Source organism: Calidris pugnax, unplaced genomic scaffold, assembly GCF_001431845.1.
Source record: "Calidris pugnax isolate Ruff unplaced genomic scaffold, ASM143184v1 scaffold118, whole genome shotgun sequence".
Classification (NCBI taxonomy): Eukaryota; Metazoa; Chordata; class Aves; order Charadriiformes; family Scolopacidae; genus Calidris; species Calidris pugnax.
The window spans coordinates 3632995-3660447 of record NW_015090855.1 but is presented as its reverse complement, the minus strand read 5'-3'; the positions used below and the strand labels follow the sequence as shown (position 1 = coordinate 3660447).

General features: G+C 39.7%; 1 protein-coding gene across 5 annotated transcripts in view; it reads left to right on the top strand.

The window, feature by feature from the left end:
• The window catches only part of BCAS1 (breast carcinoma amplified sequence 1), a 56756-nt gene that overhangs the window by 6773 nt on the left and 22530 nt on the right, over positions 1-27453 (top strand). For 3 of the 5 annotated variants that reach the window (XM_014943856.1, XM_014943853.1, XM_014943852.1), the window contains exons 5-10: positions 6973-7556; positions 13125-13280; positions 13851-13895; positions 19689-19829; positions 23030-23065; positions 23400-23603. In XM_014943856.1, the coding sequence (XP_014799342.1) occupies positions 6973-7556; positions 13125-13280; positions 13851-13895; positions 19689-19829; positions 23030-23065; positions 23400-23603 (1166 nt within the window). The remainder of the gene's footprint in view (positions 1-6972; positions 7557-13124; positions 13281-13850; positions 13896-19688; positions 19830-23029; positions 23066-23399; positions 23604-27453) is intronic. The other 2 variants (XM_014943855.1, XM_014943854.1) reach the window with 2 other exon arrangements.

The following is a 27453-nucleotide window of genomic DNA, read 5'->3' as shown; positions in this document are numbered from 1 at the left end:
ACCTTTCAGCACCTCACTAATTTTTCCTTCCACCTCTTGTTGGCTTTGGAGCCTTCTTGAGTGTCATCTGGGCAGCGCTCATTTGGAGCGGCATTCCTTCAGTTCAAGTCTCTGCAGATTGAGTCATGTTAATTTTGCCAGTGTTTTCCTTGCATTGGATTTCTTTCTGTTTTCAGAATACAAAAGAAGAAAAAAAAGAAACAGTTCTCTCCAATCTCTGTGAGGAAATAAAATATTATTTTATTATTCATTGTTAAGAGAACCCTCTCAGCCTGTGACATCCAGTTGAAAAAACTAAGATTAGGCAAAAATAATCAAAGACTGGTATGGCAATATGCAGAGGGTGCTGATTATGGTGCAGAATCTCTGTTCCATGGCTAATTCCTAATGCCATCTAGCTATAATGAGTCAGTATAAACGATTGCCTACTAGAAAACAAAAGCCTGTAACTGAGTGTTTGTGCTGGTGTAAACCAACAGAGTTCTGGGAAGTAAATAAATGCCAGATGATTTACACTGTCTGAAGACCTAAAATATAAGTGTACATTTTAGTCTTGATATATAAAATGAAGCATATGGCATTGTGTTACTTAAATGGATTACCTAATTAATGTAATTACTAAATCAGTTTAAGTAGCAAGCTGAAAAATTGGACTGTTATGTGTTGATATTAACTTTATGAATGTTTAAAAAAAAGAGTTAAAATCATTAACTACTTATATACCACTGAAGTCTCACTGGTTTGTCTAATGTAATCAAGGTCTTGGTGAAATAAAACTGCAAGTGCTGTTTGGAGATAGAAGCTATTCCTATAGAAAATGTAGTGGTTAGTTTTTCTAAGATGAAATAATGCAAGAAATAGTACTGTAATCTATTTTATGGTCATAAAGTGAGCACTTCTGGAGAAGACAAAAGAACTGCAAAAAAGGCAAGTGAAGCAAGAGGATTTTATTAATAGTGTTAGATGTATGTTTGTGGTCTTTGTCTTGTTAGTTTGCATTTCTGTGATTGCCAGTGATCTGACCATGTGCTGTGCATTAAAGGGTATAGTTGATAAATGAGTCTATGAAATCTATATCTCCTAATATAATGAAAAAAAGAACCCAGAGAGTTAACTTAATATGACCAGAGGAAGTAATGTTATTTGGAAGAGCCCTGTCACCATCTGCTTCACATCTGGGTGAGCAGATTGGTGACTGATTCCCTACATTTGCTGCTTCTGCTCAAAGAGGCTGACAGATGTGTGGACCTAGGGATTCTTTCCATGACTTGCCTTTCCTGCTCCTATTGATTACCAGGGCTACAGACACTGCACAGAGTGCCAGCATCCACCTTCTCCTCCTCTAATGCCTTTAAATAATAATGCTGTCCTTACTGCCACTTCATGATGTGTTTTACAAGAAAAAGGATAACAAATTTGATCCTGACTTTTCCTAGTGTTTTGTCTTAGCCTTTTTGAACTAGTGAAAGTACTTGGTGGACAACAGGGAAAGGGAAGAAGGTTAGAACTAGAAGCCATATATCTCAGATTTGCACTACGTCGAGCAGAAATGTATCAGGAGGACAAAATGGGGGAAATGTTCTTTGTATTTGGATGGTAATTACATGCAGATTAAAACAATGACCTGTTCATAAAAAGAAAGATTACACAAGGAAGAAAAGTTCAGTTAAGATGCAACTCCATTGTTCTAGAGGATAAATCTGGTTCAGCAAATTCTGCTTCTAGATGGTGTCTAACAGAAATGCGTGCACTGCAATAACTCTGCGTGCCTGTAAGGTGTGAAACAATGCAGTTTAGTTATTTTTTAAAGAATTATCATTATTATTCTTGCTGCTAGCTTCTTTTCCCCTGTTTCCATTAATTTTGGTAAATCTGTTAGTCAAATAACAATGCTAGTTAACATAGTGAAACAAAATTATTCTTAGAGCATAAATGTACTGTCAACTTCAGTTGCACAGAATAGTCAAACAAGATTGTAAAAGGATATTAGTATTTTTTTCTTTTTTAAAGAAAGGGTGAAAATGTCTTTTTTGGGGATTCTCTAATGCTTCTGAAAACTCAGTCATTTAGTCATCACAACAGTTTTTTGGGGTCTCCCTCAAAAATGTAAGGTATACGTGAGGATCTGAAAATTCCACACCTACTGTAGCATTATGATAGTAACCCAGTTCTAAATAACGGAAGGGGAAATTAACCTACATAACATCTATAAAAATACATTAGAAATGTAAATTAGAAAATTTGTTCTTTGTTGCTAGGTATTTAGATTTTTAAATATTTGCTGCAGTAATTTATTCAGGGCTATCATAATCCATTGTGCTGGCCTACACTGATGGGCTTCTTAGTGCCAAATGTTGCCTTGTAGCCCTTAATGGTTCCTTCACGGCCATTAAAATCTATTGTTTCCATGATTATCTGAACTCCAGGGAACAAGATAATGCTTCAGTAGTATAAATGCATTCTTAAGCAAAATATCTATTTGTAACTGGCTTGTATTCAAAATAGTCAAAGATACTAAAACCATATTTGTAGCTAATGGCTTGCTCAGTTCAGTTGCAAAAAAACCCTCATTTTTTTCTACTGTCAAAAGCAACAACATTAGAAAACATTTTCTCCTACCATTTATTATATGGCATGTTCACATGTTAGTAGCCTACAGAAGAGATGTCTATGCTGAAGACCTTGCCAACTCAAGTTGTTCCTCATTCAACAGCTGAAAGCCAATGGCACTATGAAAGAGTCAGCAAGATAAATGGCAGGAGATGAGAAGCTGCCAATGTAAGACAGCACAGGGACTTATTTCTGATGTTCCCGGAGTGTAAGCATTACCCAGGAGGGTGCATATAACTGCTGAAGGCAGACTAGCAATGGAAGGCTGAGAAAAAGGAGTGTGCTTTAAGAAAGAATCTGAAGGACTTCATTTGGGCAAACCGAGCCTTAAAAATAGATGCCTACCTAGTACATGGCTTAGGCTCCTGCCAGGAGTAAAAGAGCAAACTAAGCTTCAGAGACAATCAGGTTATGGTGGAGGAGGGGGGAAGGCAATCTGGAAATGCTGGACAGAATTGCTTTTGGTCCCACATGAGGGAGTTTGGCTGCCATCTGTTATGTGCCCCGGGATGAGGTCTGGTTATATTCCCACTGATTAGCAAAAGCAAATCAGCTGACAAAAGCTCGGGCAGCCTTTTCATTTATGTTGGACTTGCAGCTCTGAACTTCCTTTCATGTCAGTCGCATCCTCAGGATTCCTGCCTGTTACCTCTGAACAAGTGCTGCATCTTGGTCCCAAACACACATGAAGTAGGTGCTTCACCACAGGCACTCCACACCGATGGCTTCTGAGCTCTGCTGCCTTCCCGTGAGGTTCTGGGTGTGCCAGGCCCCATAACAAATGGAAATAATTCCATTCCTATGTGGTCAGTTCTGCAGCTGGCATGGTCTGCTTAAAGCCTGTGCTCACCTTAAGGCTTTGTCCCTTATAATATTTTATTTGCTCGTTCTGTCTATTAAAACAAAAGCATTTGCTTTTTAAGATTCAGTGCTAGTTTGGCAGACTTGGTCCCTTTGTGTTAGGAAATGTTGTGTTGCTCTTCATCCTCAGCCTATGGAAGTGCTTGAAATGCTAAAGTCAAGGATGTGAAAGGGAGAAAGTCTGTCAGCAATTACTTCTGAGCAGGGAATGTTATTGGCATAACATTGTACTAACCATTACTCTTCTTTGTACAGTTTTTCTTATAAGTCACGGGGAAAAAATGTCAGTCTAATTTAGTAAATTTCAGAAAAAATATCCTTGAGTGTGTTCTTGCAGAAGAGTGACTTGGTGCAGCTATAGTATTGCCTTTCTAACATCCTGATGAAGGGAAAGGAAGGACAAATCTTCTGTAGTGTGACTGTTTTTTGTTAAATACTTGAAAGGAAAGAGCCTGTGTAGTAGTAGTATGAAATGCAATCTCAGAGCAGTGCTGTAAATTCTATATTGATCTTAGTTTCAGAGCAGTTATTAATCTCATTCAGAGCGAGCAGCTTTGATCTACTTGCAGGCCTGGCCTAGAATTTGGGAGGTTTTGCTTCTATTCCTAATTGTGCCTCTGGATTGTGGAATAATCTTGGTGGCACTTCTGTGTCTCTTTAGAAACAAAAATATCGTGCACTTTCCATCCAAATACTGCAATTTCAAAGCCTTCCTCCTTTGGTTTGCTGTGAATATGGCATGAGTCAAACTCTTCTGCTCAGCCCACCACAGCAGTGTCTCCTCTCCAGTGGTGGGATCTGCTTTGCCTGGTGTCTGAGCAGACTTTCCCTAAAACAGTTTGAACTGTTTTGACACACAAGACACGCTGCAGAGCTCATGCTGGTGATATTTTCCAGGTCTTTCATTCCTTCCATGATAATTAGAGATAAAAGGAGCTTGATAGGTTCATGAGCTACTTTTTGCTTGCTTGGTTTTCTTAATGATGAGCTTCTATTCCTATTTTTATACTAAAGGCAGTTTTCCTGTGTTTCATTTTTTATCTGTTATATAAAGCAGAAGTTCAGCATCTATTACAATTATTTTCCAATGGATATTGTTTCTGCTTTCTTTAGCTGAGGAAGTGTTTGCTTTTTTGCTTCCCTCCCAAGTTTCCACCTATAATTAGAAGTGCTTCAGTTCTTTTTTCATATAGTACTACAGGAGGCTTAGGAAACTGTAACTGACACTTAGTGGCCCTGACTGAATAGTTGAATAGGTGGCTGAGTTGCTAGTTATTTTTACCTTTTCTTTGCATGTTGGTATGTTGAAATAGGTGCTCATGAAATATTGCAGAAGAATATTACTGGCAAAGGATTCCTTGCCAGAGTGAGTTATTTTCTTATATGTATAGTAACAGAACACAGGGAAAGAATTTTCTCTATTAGAGTGCACACAAAAGTCAAAATGTCTTTATCTGGATGGAATTGAGGTGCTCTGGCCCCTCCGCATGCCTGCCTATGCCCAAAACACAATAAGAAAGCAAATTTCAGATTAAAAATATTAGAAGTAGAGAAGTTAGGAGCCAGCTCCCTGACAGCTGGTAAAATGCTGGCTGCAGTTGTGAATCTGCCACCACAGTCCTTACTTTGCCAGCTGTTACTTCCACTGCTGGCAAGTATTTAAGTCAAGTCACTTGAGATTCAGGTCGGCATGCTCCGGCTCTTCTTGTCTCTCAGGTTTATGGAAGTTCCCACCTCCTGCTGACCAGGACCAATCCTGAAACCAGGGCCCAGCAAGGACCTGCAATCCCTGAGTTAAGGCTGTGGGGAAGGGGATGTCAGGGCTGGATGTGACCATGGTCCCTGGCCACTGCCACAGGAGGACAGTATCAGCTGGATACAGACCCCTCTTGCACAGTATCTGTTGATGCTTGTGGGGTGTTATGCAAAATCCTTGCAGGAGTGGAAAGATTAGGGTAATTTGGGGGTAATTGGAGTAAATAGTCAAAATCTGGGATAATTTTGCTGTGCAAAGCTAAGGGGTAGCTTTGAAAGATCTAAAAATCTTCTGCTTTCCTTAAAGGATTTAAAAGATGAGAGAGAACACTGGAGGGAGGGTCTGTACTGTGGAAGACAGGCTTCTTGGGTTGTGTTGGTATCTGAGGTTTTATTTCTGTTTAAGTAAAATGTGAAGGGCATAATATTGACAAGACTATTACAATTATCGTCTGAAATAATTTCAATTTTACACTGAAACTGACAATTTTAAAATTCTAATTTAGCAAGCCAGTTTGAGACTGTCAGTTTTTCACAGTTATAATTAAGTAGATCTAAATTCATCCTTGAAATCTGTGGTGATGATTGACAGGGAAATCTGAGAGATATATATATTCTAGCCGAAGTAGGGAAGAGGAGCTCAAGCTGAGAGGGAGCTGTAAGGTTTACCTCTTGACAAGCCTCCTCTTGTTTCCTGGGGTTTCACACCACATAATCTGTGATTCAGTTTCCCAGCCACAAAACAGACACAAGAAAGATTTAATTTTTTTTTGTTTCTTTTGTCTCTTGTTTTTTGTCTTCTGCAAAGCAGGAGCCTCCTCCTGTCTGCATATGCAGTATTAGGGATTTTCACCATCATAATATAAGATCATATCATATCATAATATAAAATCAAAGTGCCATCATAATATAAAATCATCAAATATACTTTAAAGATGAAAGATTTTTTCACATCTAAAGTGTGATGGTCATGTATGTACACAAGGGGGAATTATTTGTGAGAATTTTGAGGGGGGAGAATGTGATTAAGAGCCATATTGTTTGTGGGTAAAAAGAGTCAGAAACATAAGGACAAGAAGCCTGGCTCTGATGTGATTTATAAGTATTCAAATCAGGCTTAGACTAACCTGCAGACAATGGAGGAGGAGTGAAAGTAAAAATTACACTGTGGAGAGTAGGCAGCAAGGCAAGGAACAGCGCTGGAAAAATGAATGAATTAAGTTTTGACTGCAAAGCCCTTTGGAGAGTTTGAGAAGTCAGGAAATTCAATCAGTCCTCACAGTTTCCATTCTTTTTCCCACTTAGCTCTGAGAGGAAAGCATAATATACTAATACATAACTTTGTCTCAAGTTTTATTCATTTTTTTTTTTGCATATCACTTTACTTTTAATGGGAAGGTAAAATATCCTTGGCACATCCACTGGGCTAAACAGTCAAAAACCTGGGCAACTCTCTGGCTTTGGCAGCTGCGAGGGGACTGTGGAGATCATAAAATTTGCACCAACTTCACTGAGGAATGACAGGAAAGAAAATCAGACGGGCAGGTCTGATAGATGAGTGGCAGCTTGTGTTTTGCACAGGACAGCAACAGGGTCCCTGAACAAGCTGCGCTCTGTGTGGTCCTCCTCGAGGCTCCACGTTTCAGAATTAGTTTATTAAAGAGCAAGGTCGCCGTGATTAATTGTACAACCAGTATAACTTCTTTGCTGTGCTGGATAATTGCTGTTTTATGCTTCTGTTCGTAGTGGATGCAAAGGCAAGTGTTGCACGGGATAATGTGGCCGTTTCTTCCCCGAAGACAATGGAGCAGAGCCCCGCTCCCGATGCGGGCGGGCAGAGCCTCGGGAGCGCTGCCAGGAAAGCTCTGCCATCTGCTAAACCCCGCTCTGTCTTCGCGTTTTCATGGTCTGTACCAGGGCGTACTGAAGATCCAGCTACGGATTCATCAGTTGGATCGACGAAACTTGATGTCAGCTCGGAGGCGCCCGGGGTGAACAAAGCACCGAGTGAGAGCGCGGAGGTGCCCGGGGCAGCTGCGCGGGAGGAAGGCACAGATAAAAACCTGAGCCAGGCCCCGCCGGCAGCATCGCTTCACGACATCGATCTCACAGCGTCGGTGACACCTGAGGGAGAGGATGCGGCCGCCTCCAAGCCCAAACAAGTAACCTTCTTTGACAGGATCTTCAAACTGGAGAAGGGAAAGGAAAGGAGCAAAACGCAAATTGGTACCCAGGAGGAAAGTGTGACTCCAGACCTTCCTGACGGACGCATCCCAGGGAAAGAGGCTGCTGGATTACAGAGCACAGCAAACACTGTCCCGCAGGGGAAGGCAAGTGCTTGAGTAGGAATATCCATTTCACTCTTAATGAAACCTCTTAGGAATATTAATAGTGCAGGGCAACTTGATGGTTGCGTGAATGAGTCTTAAAATGATCGCAGGTAACCCACCGTAGGGTGGCTGAATAGAAGTATGGGAGAAGGACCTATGGTGGAGTGGTAGCAGCTCTGATACCTGCCTCGTGACTAAATGCTGGCATCTGCCCTTGAGCTTAAATTCACTTGTATTTTCTCTGAAAGGTTTGGCCAAGGTAGCTGTGTTTGTTCTCCAATTGCTGGGATGATGAACGGCAGCCAACTACAAATGAAAGCAAAAATACTTGAAAGTAAAATTGTTTCTTATGCTTTAGGAGCTTGGAGTTTCGCGCTGGATGGTTTTAAAGAAGTTCTTTAGCATGTTTTCTGCCATCCTTAAAACAGTCACTCTTCTTGAACAATAGCTGCTTGTTGCATACTCTGCATACCAGAATTACGCAGTAGCAATTTTTGCACTCTTAGCTACTTTGATATTTTTTTCTTTCAGTCAAGGAAGAATTGACTTTACAGGATGAGACTGTGATATAAGAATTTAAGTAACTCATCTGAGAGAGTGTGCTAATCAAAGAAAGGAGACGAAAACAGGTGTGAGTTTAGATTCTACACTTCCTACAAAGTTTCATACCAACAAATATACTATAGGAATAATTTTCAGGTAATTAACCACTGAAAAAGTCCATCCCCTGGTTGGGAATAAGTGGCATAACTCTTATTAGTTTCACTGGAGAAGTGCCAGTACACGCTACCCCAGTGATCTAGTTCAAATCCTGTCCAATGTCAGGAGCTGAAGGGAGAAACTAGCTTCAGGGCCCCCTCAACAGAATCTATGTATAAATGCAATTTTAATAGTAACTGCTTTTATTGGCCTAGTTCAGGTTTACAAATTAGGCTGCTGTATGATGCCATTCTTCTAATAATGTAGAACATGGTTCACAAGATACCCAGTGTTTGCACTGACAGCATTGCAGATTATCTCAAAGCCTCTTCAATCTCTATTGTTCTACCTTGTCTTCTCTAATTTATAGCTCCTCACTTTTGAAGATCATGTTTCTTGTATAAACTTATAAATTCTAATATTTTCCTGAAGGTTCATTTGTAAGACTAAGCAGTTGCATTTTTGACTGTTGCTCTTCAAAAGCGTCACCAATCACTAGCAATTCAGAGAGCTATATATGTGCATTTAAAGAATCTGTAGTCTCAACCTAGCAGAATATCAAGGCATTTGCCATGTAAACAGAACAGGGTGAATAATTCAGCATGAATAATCTGTTCAGTGTGTACTGGCACTTTTGTTTGTAACTTATAAGACTGAAGCTTTTCAACAGTTTAAATTCCTGCAGATATTTTTGACTAATATGCACAAAGAGTCAGTGTTGCTTCCCAAGAATTGTTACTTTTACAATCAAATGCAAAATTCATAGTTTCCTATTTTGCTGTGACTGCGAAATACAGCATGTGAATGGTCACAGTTTGTGCTCTTGAAGTAGTACAGTGTGAAATTCTCTAATGAAGTAACAATCTGAAATAGTTTTAACCAGAAGTCAGAGTTAAACATTCGCTGGTTGCAAATAATCATATTGGGAAAGCTCAAGTAAACAAGTGTTTGCAATAAGCAACTACCAGGGGACAGGGCAAGACAATCTATATCTCATTCTGCCAGTTCAAACAGGTACCAGAAGCATTGTTCACTCAGATCAAGCTTTTTTTATATCAATAATACTTAGTTTGTTTATTAATTTTGCGTTCTGCTCCAGTCTTCATATTATACCTCCCCACATCCTGAACCTCAGTAATGGGAATAATCTGGAAATCCCAGACACTCATCAGCTGTAGGTTATGTTTGGTATGTGTGTAAGTGTTTGCAGGATCCTAGCCCACACAACAGCTTTTTGGCGCCTGGGGGCCTGCTTGAGGACAGGTCTTCTCTTTAACAGAAGTGCCTCTACATCTTTTACACGTGTGCTTAAAGCTGTACCACTGAAAATCTTTGAGGGCTCACAAAATCAGGGTTCAAGTTGCTCAGTGTACAGGGGAGAGTGAAATTTTAACCTTCCCAGTGAATTTCTGGACTGTAACTTTTGTCTTTTATTCTTAAAATGTGAAAAGGATGTTGGGGGGAGAGAGAGGTGTTACGGAACTTTCCTGGGAAAAATATATCAACTAAACACTTTTGATATGTTGCCAAACTTGCTTTAACTCAATTTCTAAAACAAAGGCCATGTCTGCCTTAGAGCACAGTTGTCTTCTGTTCCCTCTAAAGTCGCTAGTTTTCATGTAGGATGGGAGAATGACCAAGTCTAATTTAATTGCTGTTACTGTAGTAACTACAAACTGTTACCAAATAATCGTACTAAAAATCCAGATATTGCTGCCAGCAGTTTCTTTTTTTTTTTTTTGGTGGATTATGACTTGTAGTATCTGTAAAAACCAAAAGCAAAGCGAAGTTTCCCTGAATTGAGTGCCAACACAAAACAAACAGCGTTGCTGGTAAGTAAGAGAGAGGCTCCACAGTTGTAGCTTAAGAGCTGCACAAACATTCTGTGTTTGGTGAACCACTCTTTATTTTTGTGGTCTACAAAACTACATTCAGAACACAGCATAATTAAAACAAGGACAGAATTCATGAATTCATGAAGCATTTACTATGTAAGCCAAAGAAAAGATAAATTATATGCCTGAAATGTTTCACTGAGCCATGATTCATACAAACAAAAGTGCTGGCAGGAATACATTCTTTTGATATGTTTTCTAATGACTGAACTGAAAGTACAGTATAAGTATTTAAGGTGTTTATTACCCCTAAATTTGGCTCCTCAAAGAAATGAATTGAACATTTAGATGTATCTGTTAACTTCTCGAAATAACAGCAGAAAGTCAGTATTAGAATTTTTCTTTCATTATTTGCCTCTGGGGCTTTGCACAGCATACGATGCAGTGAACTGCTACAGAGGTTTTTGTGGTTATTTGACTATGGCTCTGAAAATGGTGATGATGTAGGATTCCACATTATCTCTCCCGAATTTATATGCTGATGGCCTGAGTCTGGGCTCTTTCCTACAGCAGTATTCCCACCAAAGTGCAAGATGGATCACAGCACCTATCAAAGTCCAGATCCAAGTTGTATCTCGGTAGCTAATGGCAGCCTGGGCTTGGGAATCTTGGAGTAGGGTTCCTTGTGCAGTAATGGGTCATTATGGGGCCCATTTGTGCTCTGCAAATCAGAGTTTGGGGATTTTTGGGTGGTGGTGGTATGCCTCAAGCTCTGCACAGCCTGCAGCAGCTTTCCCATCTGCTGGGTAACGTGTGGCTTTAGCAGGGACATACCCTGGAAGAGTTAGTGCTGGTAGTGGTGGTACCTGTCATCTCTGCAGCTGTCCCAGGTGGTATCTGATGCTGGTAAGAGCAGATAAGTTCCCTCAGAGCTTAGCAAAAAGATATCTTCCTCCTAAACAAAGTGGGGCAGCCTGAGGCCAGAGCTTGGGCTTGTGCGTGTAAAAATAAAGTTTATTTTTGTTTGATAACATCAAGTAGTGAAGAGTTTGCTACCATCAAGTGCTTCAAGAAGCTAGTTTTGCTTAGCAACATATCTTCTGCCTCCTGCTGCTTTGGACTCTTGCCTCATGTCTTTGTTGCCCCTTTAATATCTGAAATAGAGCCAGCATTCTTCATGTGACCAGAGGTCTTTAGATGGCATCCCTGGAAGCAGGGCTGCTGAAGCTGCCGTGGCCACGCATGTTCTGCATGGGACATATTGTTCTTGGAGCCACTCTGGCCTGTAACTGGCAGCTGGACAAAGTGGTGTGTTGGAGCCTTGTAAAAAACTTCTAAATAGCCTGTTGAAACACTCTGAACTACTGTGCTGTGCTTCTTCCTGGGTAAACTTGGAAAACAGTGGGTGGAGAATCAGACAGAAGTCTGTTCTTGCAAGTAAAACCTTGTGTATTTTAACTCCTTAAATACTGCATGGAGACTGGCCACTCCGTGCTCATCTTTCCCAACGTCAATTTGATCCTCTGAAGTTTTAACTCATTTGTGCATCTTTAGTCTGCTCCTACCATTAGTGACCTACAGAAATGTATATCCTCTGCAAAACCTGCACAAATACTGTTTGCAAATCTCCTGCTACAGGGAAAGGTTCTCAAGAGCACAATTTAAAATTTTCCTGGTATAAATTGCATTGAACAAGTATGTCTAATTGGCACATCAGGAAAATATGCTTGGTGTTCCTTAGACCTCCAGGCAGTCTTTGAGAGGCAGTGATTCAAAGATGCTTTTTACTGGAGACACCTAGATGGGTCCATCTGTTTTATTTCTTCTCCTTTATTTCCCTCTGGAGTAATCTGGGTATCTAGTGTCTTAACTATTAACTTAAATATCTAAACACTATTTCCTAAGTGACCAGATGTCTTAATAGTTGGGAATGATAACTTCTGCTAAAGAAATGTGGCATTGTTATGATTGTCCATTCAATACTGTCTCAAATCCCCTACCAAAGTCGAGGCCACCACTGTGCTAGTCCCAATATACTGCAATAATAATTGACAGATCCAGCCCTGCACTTAAAATGTAAATAGGTACACAAAAGGGAGGAGAATTATTGGGAACTGACTTGGCTATTACTTGCCAGATGTAGAGCTGTTTAAAGATTTAAAAAGGAAATGCTGAATGGGACATGAGGACTTGTCTCAAGCTGCTCTCATGAACAATGGGACATGAGGACTTGTCTCAAGCTGCTCTCATGAGCAACGTTTGTGTTGGCTTTACCTGTGCAGGCTCAAGGCAAAAGTGGCCAGAATGGCAGGTAAATTCAGTGTAAAAGGGTACCAAGCTCTCCAAAACTGGTCTAAGAGGAGGGTTTGTTCTTTTCTCTTTAGAACAGGCCCATGCTTAGATGTCTAAACAGAAACTGAGTATATTACATGCTTGTGAGTGTTTGAGCACTGGAAAACTATTTTTGGGCTCTGGGAACTGTAATTCCAGGAAGAGAGGAGGCTGCTCCATCTGGCTCAGAAGAATTACTTTGGGTTGGTTGCTTTTGCCATTCTTTTAATCTATAACATGCTTGTGTTTGCTAGATAAAAATTATTTCTGGAATTGCAGAATACAGAGTATCGGAAGCAATCTTTGTATAGTACAATCAGACACTGAGCCATCAAAGGCCAAAATCTCAACATTTGTTCCTATTCACAAGTTCAGCCTTGAAAAGAGAAAAGCAGTGTTGTTTGGGATGCCGTGTGCAACTTTACTTGTGTTTGTTATACTTGGTAGCTGAGAACAATGTTCCTCCAACCAATGGCAAATGCTGAATATATTAGAAAAGAGAGAAAAGAGATGTATAAATGCTCCATTGTTCTGAATATGTAGGCTGGAGAAGTATGGTTGGAATTAGGGTTGTGACTCTCAGAGTAACATAATGCAAGTCACAAATGTTACTTTTGCATTCCACTGGAAATTAAGCAAGCTAGGACTGAGGAAATTCTGCCCTCTCTTTTTTGTGCGTGTGTGATTTGTTGGGTTTTTTTAGGAGATAGATGCCTGCAACCAAAAAGACCTACAGCAGGACTCGGCAGGTATCAACGGTCTCACTGTTGAGCAACCTGAAAAGGCAGAGGTAAAAGAAGACAACCCCCAACCAGTTGCTGCAGCAGAAAACTCCGTCATGAGCTTCCTCAAAACATTGGTAAGCTTTTGTCTTTTTGTTCCTAGGCTATGCTTTAAATTGTTTATAAAAATCCTATGTTGGACATGTTGAACTAAATTTACCACGTCCACTGCTATGGGCACTGAGAAGTAATGAAGCTAAATGGGTGCCTTGGAGGATGTCTTGAGAGTGATAGGGATGTGTAGGTACAGTGCAGTTACCATCAAATGATGATGACCTACTCTGGAAACTTCCTCTTTTGCAGAGATACTTGTAGACTTGGAGATATTTAGCTGTCTTAAATATTTTCTGCACGTTGAAACTTTTTGTAAAAGTCTCTAAAAGTTCATTTTTATTGATTAATTGGATGTATAAGCTTGAATAATACATCTTTTGTCTAGATATTTTTCATTGTAGCTGTTGACTTTAAGTTGCCATCAAGAAACATTTATAATATAAACTTTCCCACATGGGGCAGAAAAGTAATATTTGTACTTCTTTCACCTTTGTGCTAGAAAAACCTTCTAGTTTCAAAAGATGAGCTTTCAGATCTTTTCAAAGACTGAGTTGGGTGTGACTGATATTTTTTTTTTCTCAAATATATTTAAGGTCTCCCCAAGCAAAGCTGAAGCCAAAAGTGATTCTGAGGACAAGGTAGGCAGACTTCTCATTCTGTCACTGATCACTAGATGGTTTTGACAGAGGTATTTCCTCTTTGTTGTGTTGCTTTTTCCCCAATTGATGACATAATTTGAAGGAATTTAAAATATTTTTCCCCTGAATAAATTTGAAAGAAAGATGAGCATAAACAGTGCAATTCTTCATAACATGTGTTACAATCAAGATCTGACCTGTAGCATTTTTTGTAAGGTTGATGATGACCTGGTAACGCTTTTGGTTGATTTGAGTAAAATCCTTTGAGTCCACAGAAAACTCCATTTGTTCGTAGAGCTGTGCAAAGCTTCTGGTTTTTCATTTCCAGTAGTGTATATGCACGTCTCCTTTATCTCTCTTAACACCAGCTGGAGCTCCTGGGGGGGACAAGTGAGGTCCCTCTGCTTGTGGCAGCTCTGTGCCTTGGTGGACCCTGCTCCCACTCTCCTGCCCTGTGGTGCACCCACAGCTACTGCTGGGTCCCCCCTTAGGGTGCAGGAGGATGGGCACGGATCAGCTTCCCTAAAATCAAAAAGCAGGAGGAGTTCCCAACAGTTATTCTGTGGGATGCTCCCAGCTGAAGCCCCCCTGTATGGGCTGTGCTGTGCCCAGGGCTGATGGGGAGATAATGGAGCTGCTCTGGGCAGGCTGGGGACTCACAGGGAGGGTTGTCCTTCACTCACCACTCAGGAGTCTTCCTTTCGCATGCAAAGAGGAGAATCAGTGGTTTTCTTAAGCAGGGTGAATTGAACACTCAAGTTGTTCTAATAGAGAGTGTCAGGCTGACTGCATGTGTGTGGTGGTCCCACCAGGAGGTGAAACCCATTGGCTGGACAGGTACAGAACCAGCCTGAGAAACGCTTCTCCATGTAACAGGCAGTTGTGGCCCCTTGCTTTCCTTTTATCAAAACATTTGTTCTTGGTTTCCACTGGCAAGAGGAAACATTTTAGCATCCATGAGCTGTGATGATTCTTTATTTGCCAATTCAGAAAATCTTCATTATTACATCTTTTATTTGTTATTAGAAATATTGAAAATATCAGATTTATCCAATGTATTTTCCAGACTTTAAAAAAAACCCACTGGGGAAAAAGATAAACTGTAAAAACATGAAGTTTAAAACACAGTATTTTAAAATGGAAAAATGTAGGTGTTTGAAGTCTTCTCCTTTCCCCCTTTTTTTTTTCCTGTTAAGTTAGTGCCAAAACTTACAATAGCTTCAACAGGAGCACAGCTGAGATGATTTGTATTAAGCTGCCTTCTGTCTTCTGATGTTTCAGTGGACTACAGGCATATCACTGTCTGAACAACAGGGAACTTCCAGATTAAATGTCCTTAGACATTCTTACAAGTAAAATAACTACAGCTTTTCTTGCAATGTCTGTGATAAATTTCAATTAATGCATCAAGAATGAAACCCTGAAAAACGAAGTAGTCTTTCCATGCAGCTATTAGCCAAAATCACAATTGTCATTGACATTTTTGGTTTCATCCCATTTTTTTAATCCCTTTCATCCAATTCAATTTTTCTGTAGCCTGGTACTAAAATGGTGAAGCCAGTCTTTCCAGAATGTCTGATGAGTACACGGGGGGACACAAATCACTCCCCAATTATAGCTCTGGAACTGAGGTCTTCTAAGGTATCCAGAGGAGGTAGCTATCACATTGCACCATTTCAGTGAGACTTGTAGCCCTTTCAACAACTTGTGAAAAATCCAGTTGTTCAGTCCCGTTTGCATACCTGGCTTTATCAAACACACCCATGTGCTGCTATAGCAGGTGACTGTTGGAGCAGGTGTGCTGTAATTTGGAAACAAATATGCTGTTTGGGTTTGGTTTGCTATCACACCTCTGAGGGTAAACAAATCCAGATGACTAGCAGGATATGCAAACTCATTATACAGGAGTTAAACGGGAGTTGCTTTTTACAAAGAATTTCTTCACCTTCACTATTGTTTTCTTGATATAAAGACTATTTTCACTATATTAAAAGAAAAACATGAAAAAGGTTAACTCGACAACTACTACATAGAAAAGCTGCAGCTTTTAAAGCTGATGTAAATAATTAAACAATGACAATTTCCCCCCTGAGAAATAAGTGAGGCTTCCCCTTTGTGCATTTGGAGCCCTCCTGAGTGCGTGGAGCTGTGCCGTGGTCCAGCTGACACAGGGACCCCTGTGTCTTTGGCTCCTGGTCCCACTATCATTTCGGCTGCTCAGGCAGTTCCTTTGCAGGGAGGAGCTGGGTTTTATCTCACAAGGGCTGGGAGGTTCCCAGTGCCTCTCAGCAGTGCTCTCCCATGGCAAATAGATGAGCTTTCTCATGAATCTGAGAAACAGCTACAGCCCACCAGGGCAGTGTGATCCTTCCCACTGAGATGCGGAGGTGTGCAGCATCAGTGAAGCTGACCTTGGGGTTTTTGCAGCAATATGCTGTCATCAGCGATGGTGGAGACATTAATCAGCTGGCTCAAGACATGTATGCTTTCAGCAGCCTGGGCACACCCTTAATGATTGTCACTCCATCCATGTAAACACAAGAGTTTAATGGGTGTTGAGTCATGCTTCCTTGGATTCATTGATCCTTTCCAAGTTCATACTAACCCAACACAACAGTTGGATCAGATCTGCCCTGGACCATCTATTTGATCCTTCTCCAGCAGATCCTGACTTGTTCCCTCATCACTGTATGGTTGGGAATACTGGGAATAGAACACAGTAGAAAGAAAAATGGCCAATTTTGATGTAACTGGCCACAGCCTCTTCGTAGTACAAAGCCCTTTGTAGGAAGTGTGTAATTGCACTGAATGAAACAATCCCGAGACCAAGATCTTGACTTAATGTCCTCATACGTGTTACATTCTGTACTCTGGACCTTTCCTCCTCACATATTAGTTGTGGGCAGCCACTGTGCTTGATACTTCACATTGTGAATACTGTAGGCTGATTGTTTCTTTGGAGTTTGGGTCTCTACATGTTTTCGTAGTTCCTGGAAATATTTGTCAACTCATTTAGAAGCATTTTACTAAGATGGAAGGTTTTATTTTTGCTTTGTTGAAGTGTAAAAGAAATCAGACTGAAGCTTGTGAAGGGGCAAGCTAATTACCCAGAGGGTGAGCACTTGAGTCATTTTTCATTGAAACAGAACTTCAAAAATTTGTATTTCTCCACTATATATTGGTCTGATTCTTAATTAAATTGGGAACTAAATTGCCTAAGGGAGATCAGAATTGAAGGCCAGGATAGTAGCAAGTAAAAGAAATACTGCATTCTCCTTTGTAGTAGGTAATCAAAGGCATCGTACTGCTTTAAAACCTGACACAGACACTGGAGAGTGAATAATGCTACCCCATATTATTTGTGATTAGTCACATATTATGGGCATTTGTACACTGCTGTTACCATAGAACAGACTCTTGTGTGAACTTGTTTGTATGCTGAAGCTCAGTTAAGCAACCCTGGAAATTTGTGGTTTTGTCCCCTTCCTTTTTTATTATTGAAAAGATTAAAATGGTAAGGAAGGAAGGGAAAAAATTCCTATTGTTCACTAACATAAAAATGTAACCATTTTTCCCTCCACTGATAAATCCAGAGGGTTGGTTGAAGATTAGAAGGTGGGGGGGGCAGCAACAGCAGATTGAGGAGTGATGTTTTCATTGAAGAGGTACTTCAATTATGATTAAAAAAAAATTCCAATGTTGTGAAAAGAATGTAACCATTTTTCCCTCCACTGATAAATGCAGAGGGTTGGTTGAAGATTAGAAGGTGTGGAGGGGGGGCAGCAACAGCAGGTTGAGGAGTGATGTTTTGAAGAGGTACTTCAATTATGATTAAGAAAAAAAAAATTCCAATGTTGTGAAAAAGTAAGGAAGGGAAAAAATTCCTATTGTTCACTAACATAAAAATGTAACCATTTTTCCCTCCACTGATAAATGCAGAGGGTTGGTTGAAGATTAGAAGGTGTGGAGGGGGGGCAGCAACAGCAGGTTGAGGAGTGATGTTTTGAAGAGGTACTTCAATTATGATTAAGAAAAAAAAAATTCCAATGTTGTGAAAAAGTAAATGGAACATTTTAGCAAATGTTACTCAAGTTTTTCCAAGACTTGTAGAAAAGCTATGTATTTGAATAGGCCCACCTCTACCCTATGCAGTGTAATTCAGTCTGCATTGAGCTGCAGGGAGTCTGCTACCACTTCTTAAAAATAGCCTGATATATATTTTTTTTCCCCACATAAACATCTATCAGTGTTACTGTATTTTATACCCCTTTGTTGTGGATTTTTCAATGTGCTGCCTAGTTTCTTAGTTTTAGTCTCTAACACCAGTAGGCAATGATTCCCAAAACAAGTGCCTCCTGCAAATATTCAGAATTAAATTAAAAGGAAGCAGCACTTTTTGTTTCATCACTTTTAGTATCAGTCTCTCACTACTATTTTTCTGATACTTTCATTTCTAACTAATTTCATGAACATTATTGCAAAGTTGAAATATTGTATGTACCATGTATTGTGAATATTCATACCCCTATTTTCCTAAATAATGCATTATGCAAAACATTTTAAAGTTCCTATAACACTGCAATAAAAAGGATGCAAATATTTTCAAAGTTTTATACATCTGCCAAGGTTTTTTTTTTTTTTTCCCCCACATAGACATCTATCAGTGTTTCTGTATTTTATATCCCTTTGTTGTGGATTATTCAATGTGGTGCCTAGTTTCTTAGTTTTAGTCTCTAACACCAGTAGGCAATGATTCCCAAAACAAGTGCCTCCTGCAAATATTCAGAATTAAATTAAAAGGAAGCAGCACTTTTTGTTTCATCACTTTTAGTATCAGTCTCTCACTACTATTTAGGCAATGATTCCCAAAACAAGTGCCTCCTGTAAATATTCAGAATGAAATTAAAAGGAAGCAGCACTTTCTGTTTCACCACTTTTAGAATCCGTCTCTACTATTCTTCTGATACTTTCATTTCTAACTAATTTCATGAACATTATTGCAAAGTTGAAATATTGTATGTACCATGTATTGTGAATATTCATACCCCTATTTTCCTAAATGCATTATGCAAAACATTTTTTGTGAATATTCATACCCCTATTTTCCTAAATAATGCATTATGCAAAACATTTTAGCTGCCTAGTTTCTTAGTTTTAGTCTCTAACACCAGTAGGCAATGATTCCCAAAACAAGTGCCTCCTGCAAATATTCAGAATTAAATTAAAAGGAAGCAGCACTTTTTGTTTCATCACTTTTAGTATCAGTCTCTCACTACTATTTTTCTGATACTTTCATTTCTAACTAATTTCATGAACATTATTGCAAAGTTGAAATATTGTATGTACCATGTATTGTGAATATTCATACCCCTATTTTCCTAAATAATGCATTATGCAAAACATTTTAAAGTTCCTATAACACTGCAATAAAAAGGATGCAAATATTTTCAAAGTTTTATACATCTGCCAATTTTAAACTTACAAGTCACAAATTTAGTTGACTACTCATGAATTTAAATTCATAAGTCTCAGCCTTTGTGGGATTTGGGTTTCAACTTAAGGATATTGTGGTTTAATTGAGTTAACTGGATTGCCCTAGCTTTTATAGTTATTTCACTACTTGTGTGAAAGAAGGTCAGAGGAGAACTGCGTAATTGCAGGAAAACATAATTTGTTGTCCAGGGCAAAAAGGAAATATTTGGTTTTAATATGACATGTATGAGGGTTTGTTTTTCATGAAATTAATAAGAACTTTGTGGTAAGTACTCAACTTGACATGGTGTTGTACAAAAGGGATCAAAAGCGGACAAAGGCCATGGTGGGCAGCCTGCTCCGAAGACAGCGGCAGAATCCCAAACTAAAGGAGCCAAGAAAAAGAAGGCGGAGAGTCCCAAGCTAGGACACAGTACATTTAGCAAACTCTTTAGGCATAAGGTCTGTATGAAACGCGAGCAAGAGCAGAACCCTGAGCAGTAACAGATGGCTCCTGTCACAAAGTTATTTCATTGGCGACTGAAATCAGCATCTGGCCAGCTGTGCAGGGCTCTGAAACTACTGCTGTGAGCGTTTCTGTGCCACACGTTGTGAAAACAATCTTCATCTGCAATGTTTCTCTCCTCATGCCATCTGTGAATTCAGGGTTCTGAAACAATTCCTCTAACCTTCCCCACTACGGGCTTCCCAGTGACACTTACTAATGCTGACTAAACTTCCCTGGCCACTTCAGAATAAAATAAAAGGTACTGACAAACAATGAATTATGCAAATATGAGCAGTGCCTGCAATTGTAGGACAGGTTGAAGAGCTCAGTCCAACTGTAGTTAAGGCTTTATGAGCCACATTGCCTCAACACCTACTGTCATGTGTTCAAAATCAGTGATTTGTTGAACTGCCGCATCGGATATGGCAGAGAAGGTTCCTTCAGAAATAGTTACTTCTAACTGAAAACAAGAAAAGTAATTGTTGATTGAATTCTAAGTTTAGTTTGGATGGAAAAAATTTGGGTTTTCAAGGCTATTTTAAAGTTGTTCAAAAAGCACACGTTTTGTGCAAATGATTGTTTAAAGTATGTTAGCTTTTATCTTAAAAATCCACTGAAAACTTCATCAGCTTTAGTCTCAAATTCCATATTTGGGCATTTCTGCATTCTCTGAAGATTATCTGCCGTGATGTTCTGCGGCAGAGAAGCAGAGAATTGTAGCTTTTCCAGCCCAAAGAATGCAGAGACCCTTCCACTGGGGGAGGAAAGTAATTAATATTTAACGTTCACTCAAAACACCCACGTGGAATTTCTGGTGAGTAGGGGGCTTTATAATCAAGGGCACAAGGCAAAGGGAGTCCTTTAAGATATTTTTTGAAACAAAAATGTTCTTTCCACTGTCTCATATTGAGATAAAAATGTCAGCTGTGTACTACTGAAGGAATAATAATCTTCCCAATGGTTTTAAGTCTACAGTTCTTGCCAACAGCTTAAGGTTAAGATCTCATCTTGTATATACTACATTGATAGTTAATAGTTTTGATACTTAATGCAATTAAAATATGAATCATTGCTCATAATGAATTAGGGCTTTCTGGTAAAAAACAGACCTGGCTAGCACTTTTTAAGAGGCTATTTCTCCAATAAGTCTCTTCTCCAGTAGTTCAAAATCTCACAATGAATTGTTGGGAGAGATAATTGGATTTCATTAAGGTATTTGACAGAACTTTAAAGACTTTTGGTCTGGAATGAAAGCAGTTACCTTGAAGGAATGCAGCAGCACTAAATTTTAACACCAATAAAATCTGTCTCGTAAATTTTTTTCATTTTATACTTTTAAAATGTTTTTCTTGTTTCTACATCTATTTTCACAGCTTTCTTTCCATATACAAAATATGAAAGCAGTAAGTGGGGTATCATTTATAACATATTAAGAATAAAGGAGGTGGATCAAAATGGTGCCAACAGTTTGCTTGTAAGGCTGATTGAAAGGGAAAATTCAAATCAGAGCAGTGATATGACAGGCAATCTCTGAAGTTATCACCTGTAGTTTTAAAAAAAAAAGTAGTTCTGTTCCTCTTTTTTCATTTGAAATGCTTTAGCATGATGTCAACTAGATGAACAGGTAATGAATTCCTTTATTTGAAATGATCATTTTAATATAGTAGTCATATTTAATTTTAAGAACTTCAATCTCCCCTCTGAAAGTTCTGTCTCTGCAAGTCTTCCAAAATGTGTTTCTCAGTGCCTTAGTTAAGAAAAGATTTCCTATTAAGTTAACATTGTCTTTCAGTACTAACTTTAAAGCAGCTTGGGAATGTTGTTTTCAAACAGCAAGGCGCATCCTAATAGAAAGCCGTAACATAAGCTGATGGGATGGGATTTGGCCATTTGACCTCAAAGACTGAGTTTAGATGGCATTTTGGTTCATTTATTCCCTTGCATTGCATGTCAGTTTTGCAGTGTAACTGTACTTATTTATGGAATTCTGACTTGGAAGGGTTAATCGCTTATTTTCAGCATTAATATTGAAGCCAGCTCATGGCATTACATTACTTTTTACCACTTGCTCTGGATCTTGTTCATTAGAGCTAACCGCAAAAAGAAGTTCTTGGCTCCTGCAAAACACCTCTCACCTATTCATTGAAGGAATCTGCAGAGCGTGTGGCAGGCTGCCTGAACCCGGGGATGCCGGGCTCCTGTTTGAGTGTGTGACTTGCTGCTCCTCTCTTTGTACAGCTCAGATATTCATCTTCAGCCTAAGCTATGCTGACTGTTAGGCTCAATAGATACTGCTCCATATCACTGGCCAGAAGAGTTTAGCAAACTGGATCCCTCCTGGCTTTGTGTATTTTAACGAAACCAGTAGATTCAACACTAAGGATTGTTTTTACAAAAGAGTAAATCCCCCCCAATGCACAAAAATGAGTGGATGGACTAAACCAATCTCCAGCACCCTCAGATCTTCTCTCTGTAGAGCTGCATCTCCCATTTCCAAGTTACAAAGCCACTGCTGTTCTGTTCCCTTCACTTCCAGGTAGTCATTTGCCTGTCTTGCATCTCAGAAAGCTAAACCTCATGTTTTGAAGGTGATGTTAGTAAGTCCTTGACGGGTATGTAATTCCCCCAGCAGGAAAGACCCAGCTCTGGCTTGTACGTGTGCACTGAAAGTTACACATGCAGATCCAGCTTAGGGGGAAAAAAAAAATCTCAGCAAGTATCTTAAAACCCTGTGAGCTCTGGCTTGTACGTGTGCACTGAAAGTTGCACATGCAGATCCAGCTTAGGGAAAAAAAAATCTCAGCTACTATCTTAAAACCCTGTATAATTTCTTACCTGAAGAAACTGGGAATTCATATGTAAATCCATATATTTTTAAAGAACAATTTGAGGACTGCAAGCACAGTAGTGTGAGCACAAAGCAATTTAACACAGGGCTGCAACTCTGCTGCAGGTAGAAGGATGGGAGCCGGGAGTCCCTTCAGGCAGCCGTGTCTCTGCCAGAGATCAGTTTCCATGGTTGCAGGAGCCAGGACTTTCACAAACATTCACTAAAAATAAAATAATTTGTGACACAGACAATTCCTGAACTGTGTAACTGTGAGCGCTGACATTGCCAGAGACAGACTTGTCTTTGTGTTTTGTTTCCCTTCAGGCTGCAAAAGAGACCCAACAGACAACCAATACCAAAGTGAGTAGGATGATTCAAGTGATCTGTATGAATAATGCAGTTAAAGGGTAATTATTCTTGCTGTCGTTTTCAGTCTCAAAGACACTGTTTTAATTTCTTAATCAATTAATCATCTCTGTTATGAAGGGTGGGTTGCTATGTAACTTGCTTCCCCTGTTCAAGACATTACTTCATTTGGAAGCATGAGGTGATGCAGCTTGGGAGCTGCACCTTGTTGCTTGCGATAGTGGCCCATTGCACACTTATCTCCTGTACCAGGTGATGCTTGAAACCACTGCAAACATCTCATCCTTCGCACGTTTCCAACAGCCTGTGTGTCTGTGTTTCTTTCTAGAGCACTGAACAGCAGCCTGTTATCTCTGTAAAATCAGACAAAAACATCCCTCCTTCTCAAGAGCCACAGCCAGCCAAGCAGAATATAAAAGCCCCCGAGCCTGTAGCCCAACAGCCGGCAGTGGCCACCGAAGCCCCCAAAGAGGTGACAAAGGAGAAAGCAGCATCCACCCCTATACCACTGAGCAAGCTCTTCCGGAAAAAGGTATGTCTGGATTTGGGAGCTGGTCCATCCCACAGCTCCATCTTCATGCAGCCTCTGGAGTTATTGCTAAGCAGAGAGTTACAGCAGAGCAGTCAAGGCTGTGAGGCTGAGTGTGTCCCACGTGCTACGTGCACGAGGGGTGTAAATACTGTATGCAGTTACGAACACACACGTGAGCTCTGGGTCACATACACACAACTGTGGCCGTTAGACTCCTGCAGAAGAATCTTATAAAACTGCAGTCTTTTAAACCTCTCTCTACTATTTTTGAATGATATCATGGAAGAAGGGGTATTACTCTGTCAACTCAAGATACTTGTTAAAAATCCTTCACAGATTATAGTATTTTACTAAATTGTATCATTAATAGATATATAGCTATAAAAATGCATTTCATTTTTATGCTGTTTGATTTAGTTCTAAATGTCTGAAAACCTGGAATCTAGTGGATTTATTCTTACTCAATTGAAAAAGTCTCATACCAGAGTGGATCAGTTTGGGGACTGAGGTCAATTGCTTGGGAGGACATATTTTTCTTCAAGTTAAATAATGATCTTAACTAAAATTAGGACCAACTTTGAAAATATGGTTCCTGTTTCCATGATCCTCAGGGCTTTATAAACTGAAGGTTTATTCTTTTCTCATTCCATTTAAGAGAAGAGCTGTATTAAACTTTACCAAATCCCTGTATGTTGAATAACTGCTTTCCCGGGCTTCTGTTCAAGTTCAAATCCCAGAAATGAAATGCTTCCAAGCACACAGATGCCGACTGAGCAGCCAGCCCTGCAGCTTCTTTAGCTGTATTTTCTCTACTGGGCAGCGATACTGGAGATACAGTTTGGGTATGCTACTTACATTGAAAAAAAATGAAGGTGTTTAGATATTTACAGAGTAAACATGCTTGAAAACAATCTAAGCTTGAAACATTTGTTACTTGGGACCTTATTTCCTGTGGAACTGGGTGAATCAGGTACTTGGAATGCAAGGAAAGTTGTGAAGAAGTGGGAGGGTTTTTTATATAGTTATTGCTACGGAAACCTTCTGAGTAATCTGGCTTATTTGAAAACAGAGATGAGAAGCAGGATGTATGCTGAACATCAGGATGAAATAAGAAAAAAAAAAAGGGCCTTCTGGCAGATGTTGTACACAGTTTCAGTGTAAAACTGAGTAATAAATCTGGGCTGAAGTTCAGCATTTTCATAATGAAGTAACAAGGTCTTTTGTGTATTTAAGAACAAAAGAAAAAGCATGTAAGAAGGGAAAGTTTTCTTGTAGAAATGTAGTGAAAAATCACTCTGGGGAGGGGTTGCGATTGGTGGTCATGGTTGGTTTCAGAGAAGATAGGAATCTAATAAGGTTTTGGTAAATTTTCAAAACCTTGTTTTGAAAGATTAACCCAAACGAATGTAGATATTTTACTGCTCTGTATAGTGTAGGTTCTGCTCCCAGCCCCCCATGTCATATTATAGTTAAGCTGAACTAGGTCTAGGAAACCACCTGGTGTCTTTTTAACTCTACAGCAATCTTCACGTGAAGTTCTGGCATCTCAAACATCTCAAGGGTATAAACCTTGTAGGAAAATTCTGTCTTTGACTTCTGTTTGTTCATAATGTTGGGCTTAATTTATCCTACATCATCATTAAAATAAAGTTGTTTACATAAGTGGATGCCAAATGTAGAGAATTCTCTACAACTTTGTGCAGGTTATGGTTGTTACACAAATATTAAGGGTTAGTTAAATCACTTACCCAAATGCACTCAACTACAATAGTGTGTGAAATCTGAGTTTTAGCTTTGGAATATGAGGCCACTTCTCCTTAGTTAGAAATTCTTGAGTCTGGAATTATCCTGAGACCAAACATTTCTGCAAGATTTCTGCAGCAGGAAAAAAAATCTGCCTGCTTGAGCATTGAATCTTTACCTATAAAAGGGTGATGTTGCTTTACTGGATTTTCTTGACAGAGAATAACATATTTCCTTTGATGAAAGACCTTGGTGACCTAGTCAGCTTGAAGCTGGAAAAAAAAAAGTAGAGGTGGTAAAATAAAAAAAGTCCTTAGGCTACAGGTTAGCCTCAAACTCTGCTTGGTCTGTCGTGGTTTGGGGCTTGTTTTTTCTTTTTCCTGCAATGATTTTTATCTCTCTTTTTCTGGCACCCTTAATGTACTGCCTTTTTGCTGGGACAGAGAATTGAAGCTAGCAACTGTTCCAAATAGGTGTATAATTCAGTCTTGTGTAGCTTTTCCTTTTGACCTAATAGCAACCACAGCACTCAATAGATCCAGGATTCAGATCTAACTTCTCTCTTTCCAGGCAGTCTCTCAAATATCTATCTTCTGATGAGCTTTCACTTCAAAGTGAAGCTAATGAAGTGCTTGTCAACACACTGCAGTTAATGCTGCTGCTCTGACTACAGATTAATAAATATGTAAAAGAAATAAAATCTTTATTCAACTCCCCAGATGTAAACCACCTTGACTGTATTTGCCCCACTTCCTAATCAGTCTGCACAAGAATTTTCATAGCTATTACTGAAATGTTTGTCATACTAGCACTTTTTTTTTTCAAATACTATGGTGTATTAGTAGAAAATTACAGTCAGTAATTTCAAATATTTGTGTTGGAAACATGGTTTTCAAGACCTTGTAGATATCTGATGAGGGCCGTTCATTTATATCTGATCAAAGCAGAGGAAAGTAATTGAGGGATAATTATCTTTAAAAGTGGGTATATTTTTAAAAACTAGAATTTTAAGCTGTTGCAATTCTGTTGCCATACAAACACAGAAAAATCATGCCCTTTTAACTGAGGGGTACTTATGCACTGATAATGCAACAGGAAACTGGTTAGCTATTAAGTGAAGCAGAATAACACCTTTTATTGCTGAGCCAGCAACCATACTCTCCCATAAGAAAGCAAAGATAAATATTTGGGTGGGGTGTGCGAGATAAATGTTAAAATTACCCAGGACTTATCAAGTTCCCTTGTATTCCAGGATAGGAGCAGGTAAACTGTTCCCATCCCGTAATACACTGCCTATTGAGTGGGATGGAAGGAGTTTCAGGCCATTTTTTTAACTGGGTAAATGGATGAAGAAACTTGAAAGAGAATTCCCTCTGGTTGAAGGAGTGAGGAGGACAATATGCAGTGGGCTTTTGGGGGCTGTATCACAACCTGACTGTTGGCACAGCTGCCATCCTGACAGCAGGGAGGGGCCTTCACCTTCTCAACCCAGTGAATAAATCCAGTAGGACTTGTGAGTCAGAACCACGCTGCTGGGCTGTTTGCAGATCCGTGTGGTTTTAGCCATAAGCTGGCAGTGGCTAAAACTAACTGGTTAATGGTCTGAGCTGTTACAGCTCAAGATCAGCCGAGTGGCACCTTCAGGCAGTGGCTGCAGGTCATGGGGACCTTCAGGGTGGAGGTCTGAGAGCATGTTGATGGCCAAAGCTGAGCTACCTTAACTGCAGCAACCTCTGTCATCTTTGCATTGGCAAAGAAGGGCAGGAAGGTGGGTTAAAGCCTCTCTAACCCTCTCTGCTTCCTGCCCGTGAGTCTGCGAGCAGCAGGAACAGATCTCAAGCATGACTGCTCTTTTAAGTGGAAATTTCTTGAGCAAAAGGTCACCTCTCATCTACACTGTTAACAAAAAAGAAAAGCTGCTTCATGAAGAAGCTCTGACCCAGGAAAACCAGCAGAAGCGTTCCTTAAGTCTAATGAAATGCAGTGGAGGGAGCCAGTTCAGACTCCAGCACAAGATCAAAGCAGGGTCTAGTGTTTACCTCTGTTTTGAAGAAAGATGCAGCGAGCAAAAGGAAAACTCTCACCAAAGTTATCCAGCTCGCAAAAT